General features: G+C 67.4%; 3 protein-coding genes across 3 annotated transcripts in view; 1 reads left to right on the forward strand and 2 right to left on the reverse strand.

Annotated features, from left to right (window-relative positions):
• PFL1_06788 (uncharacterized protein) overlaps positions 1-508 on the forward strand; it is a gene marked incomplete at both ends in the record, with an annotated part of 1738 nt that extends 1230 nt beyond the window's left edge. Inside the window, 2 exons of the mRNA XM_007884334.1 lie at positions 181-262; positions 381-508. Of these exons, the coding sequence (XP_007882525.1) occupies positions 181-262; positions 381-508 (210 nt within the window). The remainder of the gene's footprint in view (positions 1-180; positions 263-380) is intronic.
• A 166-nt stretch (positions 509-674) lies between these two features.
• Positions 675-1824, reverse strand: PFL1_06789 (uncharacterized protein; the record flags this gene model as incomplete). The annotated part of the gene is made up of 3 exons (XM_007884335.1): positions 675-748; positions 857-963; positions 1199-1824. 3 exons carry the CDS (start codon positions 1822-1824, stop codon positions 675-677), a joined length of 807 nt encoding a protein of 268 aa, XP_007882526.1.
• An 833-nt stretch (positions 1825-2657) lies between these two features.
• The window catches only part of PFL1_06790 (uncharacterized protein), a gene marked incomplete at both ends in the record, with an annotated part of 4586 nt that continues 2125 nt past the window's right edge, over positions 2658-5118 (reverse strand). The window contains 3 exons of the mRNA XM_007884336.1: positions 2658-3817; positions 3937-4090; positions 4246-5067. Coding sequence (XP_007882527.1) covers positions 2658-3817; positions 3937-4090; positions 4246-5067 — 2136 coding nt within the window. The remainder of the gene's footprint in view (positions 3818-3936; positions 4091-4245; positions 5068-5118) is intronic.

Genomic DNA, 5118 nt, shown 5'->3' on the forward strand with positions numbered 1-5118 from the left:
CCCGGCCCGGTCCGTACCGTCCGTCCGTACGTACGACGAACGGACGGACGGACGACGTACGGTCGGTACCGGTACGTACTCTGTACTCTCGCCTCTCCTCTCTCTCTCTCTCTCTCTCTCTCTCTCTCTCTCTCTCTGTGTGTGTGTGTGTGTGTGCGTCAATTGCCACGAACCCACCAGACGGAGCGAGAGACAAACGACCACGTCGACGAGCGCATCCAGGCCACGCTGGCGCAGGTGTGGAACGACGACGACCACGATGGTGCGTACCGTGCCGTGCCGCGCAACATCTCACGAAAGGAAGAAGAGGGGGCACTAACCGTACTCTGCCGCTCCCCCTTGCCCCCCTCCCCCGCTTCGTCCACCCGCCCGACCGACAGTGATTGGCATCACGTCGCACTCGGGCGTCATGCAGAGCCTGTTCCGCGTCACGGGCCACAGCCGCATCAAGCCGGCCACGGGCGCCTTTATCCCGCTCGTCATCAGGGGCACCCCCGTCGATGCCTGAGAAGAGGCAAGGCGAGGCGAGGCGAGGCGAGGCGAACGTCGCCGTCGTCGTCGGAAGATCTCAAAGACAGACCCGGGTAGACTTTGGTCTGACGACCATAGACAAGGAAAGCATAGGTTGCGCAGATCCATGCAAGGCGGGTGGCAGTACCGGAGCGACGGCGCGATCAGGGGACGAGGGCGCTTCCGCCGTCGGAACGGATGACCTGGCCCGTGATGTTGGTATCCTTCATCAGGTAGACTATTGGCCGGCGGGCCGGTGGCCCACAAGTGTGGGGGGGGGGAGCGAGACGGTGGTTCAGTCCAGTGCCTCAGAGGCGGTTCTCTGGCGGGGCAGGCGCGGACTCACGGTAGGCATGTACGAGGTCCTGGACCTCTGCGCACTTTTTCGTCAGCGTCGCCTCGGCGGCCTCGGCGAGGACGTGGTCGCGCACGTCCTGCGGCATCGGGTCCCATCTGTCGTCGCAAGGACGCATGCGAGCGAGCAGCAGAGCAGGTCGGGAGACGGAGGGAAGGGGGGGAGCGGAGAGCGTGAGCCTTTGCTCCTTGCCTTTCCTCCGAGCTACCGCGCACCACGGCTGAGACCGAGGGCAAGGGAGGCGCGACGTGACGCAACGAACGAACGAACGACGGGCAACTCGCGACTCGCGACTGGCGACTGGCGACGAACGACGAGCGACTGGCGACTCACAGTTCCGTCTTGACGACGCCGGGCATGACGAGGTTGACGCGGACGCCGTGCTGTGCGAGGTCGAGTGCAAACTGGCGCGTGAGGCCGACGAGGCCCTCTGCAAAGCCGGCGACGGCGGTCCAGTCGGGTCGTGGCTGTTCGGCGATGCTGCCCGAGGTGAGGGTGATGCTGCCCCCGCGCTTGAGGTGACCGCCGACGATGGCGGTTTTGATGGCGAGGAAGGCGCCAAAGTACCTCACGTCGCCGACGCGCACCAGGTCGTCGTAGCTCCACTCGCGGAGCGGCTTGATGGCCAGCGCATCGCCCGAGGTGAAGACGAGGTGGTCGATTTGCCCACCCACCTCTTGGAAGAGGGCCGAGAGCGAAGCCTCCATCTGCGGACCGGAGAGGGAGACGGTCGATCCGGTGACGCGGGATGCGTCGGCATTGTACTGCGTCGCGGGCGACGAGAGGCGCCGCACGGCATCGTCGACCTTGGCCGACGACGACGAGGCGACGTGCACGCTTCCCCCCTCCTCGATCAGCGCAGAGGCTACCCCGAATCCGATGCCCGACGTGCCCCCGATGACGAGGGTGCGTGTTCCGCGCAGCGGTGCCGTGTACCGTGGCTGCGTCTGCGTCGTCATCCTGGGCTGTGGGCTGGGCCGATCGATGGCTGTGTCTGTGTCTGTGTCGGTAGTTGTGTCGGCAAGAACCGTCGTGGTGGTGTCGGTCTCTGTGGTGGTGACGCTGCTAGCGGTGCAGTCTTCAACTGCGGGCAGGACGGCGGGAGGACCTTTATACCCTAGGTAGTCCAAGCCAGCACGACGGCCGACCGCCGGTCTGAAGAGCAACATCCTCTCTCGCCCGCCGTGCATCGGTCGCCCGCTAAACTCCGAGGCATCGAGAGCGGGGAAAGCGCGCTGAAACGGTGGAGGCAGGAGGAGGGGCCCGTTCGGCATCCTCCTGCCGAGCAACTGACTGTAGGGTGCGGGAGTGACGGCCTGCCAGGCCTGGCCAGGCGAGCGAGCAAAGTGCGCACAGACAGCCGTCGCAGGGCCAGGCGAGGCGGGGCGGGGCTTTGGTCGCGGCACCTCATCCTCCACACGTCCTTCCTTGTTGGGCTCGGCATCCTTGCTGCCAGGCCTGGCCAGGCGCTGACCTGGCCGAGGTCGACGACCTTACCACATCCTCCGCTCTCCTCATTCGTCCCGTCCGCCTGCTCCGTCTCGTTGGCCCTTGACACTGCCCGACGCCGTCCACTGACAGACAGACAGACAGACCTGGCTGGCTGGCTCGAGTCAAGAAGATCAATACCAAGACTGGTCGGGATCGCGTCCGCCGGCCCAGTCGATGAGATTCACTGCGAGTCCCTTCTATTCGAATCGTTTGCCTGTCTGCTTGCTCGCTCGCATGTCCTTGCTTGTTCGTGTTTCGATCCCTCGCTCGGCCCTGACCGCGTTGTGCCTGGTCCGGCACCTCATTGGCCGCCGCCGCCGCCGCCGCCGCCCGCCGGGTCGCCCTCCGAGTAGCCGCCGCCGGGCGTCCAGACATTCGTCTTGAGCGCCTTGCCCGCCCCCTTGGACTCTTCAAAGCTCTTGATCAGCCCGCTCAGCTCCCGCCCGCTCTGGCTCCGCCGCATCCGAGGCGTCAGCGGCTTCTGCGGCGCGTGGAACTTACTCAGCGCCGGTGCGTGCGTAGACAGCTGCTGCTGCATCGCAGCCTGCCCGCGCAGCCGCGCCTCCTCAATCGTAATCGCGGGAAAGCTGCTGCTGCTGCTGCCGCCGCCGCTGCTCGTCGCCGATCCCTCCGACGCCAGCCGGGCGTGACCCTGCTTCGGAGACGCCCGCGCCATCGGCGTCGCAACGTCGCTCTCGTCGGCCACCTCGTCGTCGTCGCCGCCGCCCGTGGCCGCCTTGGCAACCGCATCGCGCCCGGCGCTCGTCGCCCGCGTCGCAAAGTCGTCGTCGTGGCCAAACGCCTTCTGCGCCGCCTGCAGAGAGCCGGCGGCCGCCTTCTGCGCCGCATCCGCAACCGCAGCCGACGCAAACTCGCCAGACGCGCGCCGGTCCAGCTCCCAGTCCTCCTCGTCGGTCGGGTTGCCCACCCGGCCCTCGGCTGCCTCGTCGTCGTCGTCGTCGTCGGCAGCTGCGGCGGCGGGCCGGTTCATGATCTCGTCCAGCCCGCCGTCGGCCGACGCAGTGGTCGCCGTCGCATCCTCGTCCTTGCCCGTAGGCCGCGCCGCCTTGCCCTTGCCGTCCTTGTCGCCGTCGGCTGCGGGAGCGGGGGGACCCGCCGTCGAGGCGCCCACCTTGGCGCCCTTGGTGTCCTCCATGTTCTGGCGCATCTCGCGGTCCAGGCCGCGCCGCGCCCCCTCGCTGACCTCGGCGGCCTTTTTGCGGCCCCGCTTGTCGAGCGCCGTGCGCACAAAGTGGCGCGCGCTCTGCAGCGCCTTGCGGCTGGCGTCGAGGAAGAGGAAAGCCTGGAAGACGTGCACGCAGTCCTCGTACAGCTCGTGGCGCACCGCCACGCCCGACAGCGACGCCTTGTGCGCCAGCAGCGTCACCTCGTCGCGCAGCACCTCGGCATCGCCGCACTGGATCAGCAGCGGCGGCAGACCGTGCAGGTCGCCAAACAGGGCTGCAGGGAGGGGGGCGAGAAGGGGTGGACGGGTGGGCTGACTAGGTCAGCTTCAGCCCCCGCGTGTGCGAGCTCCGACCGGTGCCGGCATCGCAGCACGGCCCGCGGCTGGTACTCACGGCTGGCGTACGGGTGCGTGAGGTACTTGTCGATATTGTCGCCCAGGTAGGCGCTGACTGGGTTCATGTGGTCGCCGCTGATGGGCATCGGCAGGTAGTCGAACTCGGAGTTGGTCTCCCACGAGTCGCACGACATTGTCAGATCCACCCAAGGCTGCAAGGCAAAGGTTGCAGAGAGGGAGAGAGAGGGGGAGAGAGTGGGGTGCGAGAGGTATGGAGGGTCAGCGACGAAAAGTGGATGGGACAAGGCGCGATTGTTGGACCGAGAGCGGCTGCCAGGGCCACACGCCGGCGCGCGCCCGGACTCACGCTGAAGAGCATCGCGCCGCTCGGCAGGTCGTAGCCGTTGTCGCGCAGGTACATCATCGTGGCGAGCGCCAGACCGCCTCCGGCGCTGTCGGCGCCCAGCACAATGTTGCTGGCCGGGATGCCGAGGTCGTCGGTCAGCCGGAAGAAGCTGGCCACGCAGTCGTGGAGCGCGCCCGGGAAGCGCGTGTCGGGCGCCAGGCGGTAGTTGATGCCAAACACGCGGCACTCGGTGTACTTGGACAGCGAGATGGTCAGCGGGCGGTGAGTGGCCGCCGACATGACAAAGTAGGCGCCGCCGTGGATGTAGAGGATGACGCGCTCCTTGCCCTTTTGCTTGCCGTTGCGCCACTCGGCCTGCAGCCGGCGCCACGTCTGCTTGCCGACGACCCACTCGCCGCTGATCTCGCGCTTGCCGTCCTCGGCGGCGTCGGCCTCGGCGAGGAAGCCGCGCAGGTTGCGCCGCTTGACGCGGAACGTGACGGGCGTGATGAGGCCGTCCTTGGGCGTGGGCAGGAACGCGCCCAGGTCAAAGAACTGCTGCAGGCCGGCGATCGAGGCAAACTCCGAGTAGTTGGCCACGTCGCGCAGAACGCGCGTAAAGACCGACATCTCGACACCCCACGACTTCTTGGGCGGGCCGTAGATGGCATGCGACGCGAGCGCCGAGCCAATCGAGATGCCCTGGTTGACCAGGAAGGGCACGTACTTCCACGCATTCGACAGTGTGATCTTGGCCGGCTCGCGCGTCTTGACCGCCGGATCGAGCCGCGCCGACGCGGGCACCTCGGCGCTCTTGTACTGGTTGAGCAGCGTGTTGAGCGTCTTGTTGGACGTGACGTTGCTGCGGCTCGACGACGGCGTCCGCCCGGGCGT

Source organism: Pseudozyma flocculosa (genome assembly GCF_000417875.1).
Source record: "Pseudozyma flocculosa PF-1 unplaced genomic scaffold scaffold00031, whole genome shotgun sequence".
Taxonomy (NCBI): Eukaryota; Fungi; Basidiomycota; class Ustilaginomycetes; order Ustilaginales; family Ustilaginaceae; genus Pseudozyma; species Pseudozyma flocculosa.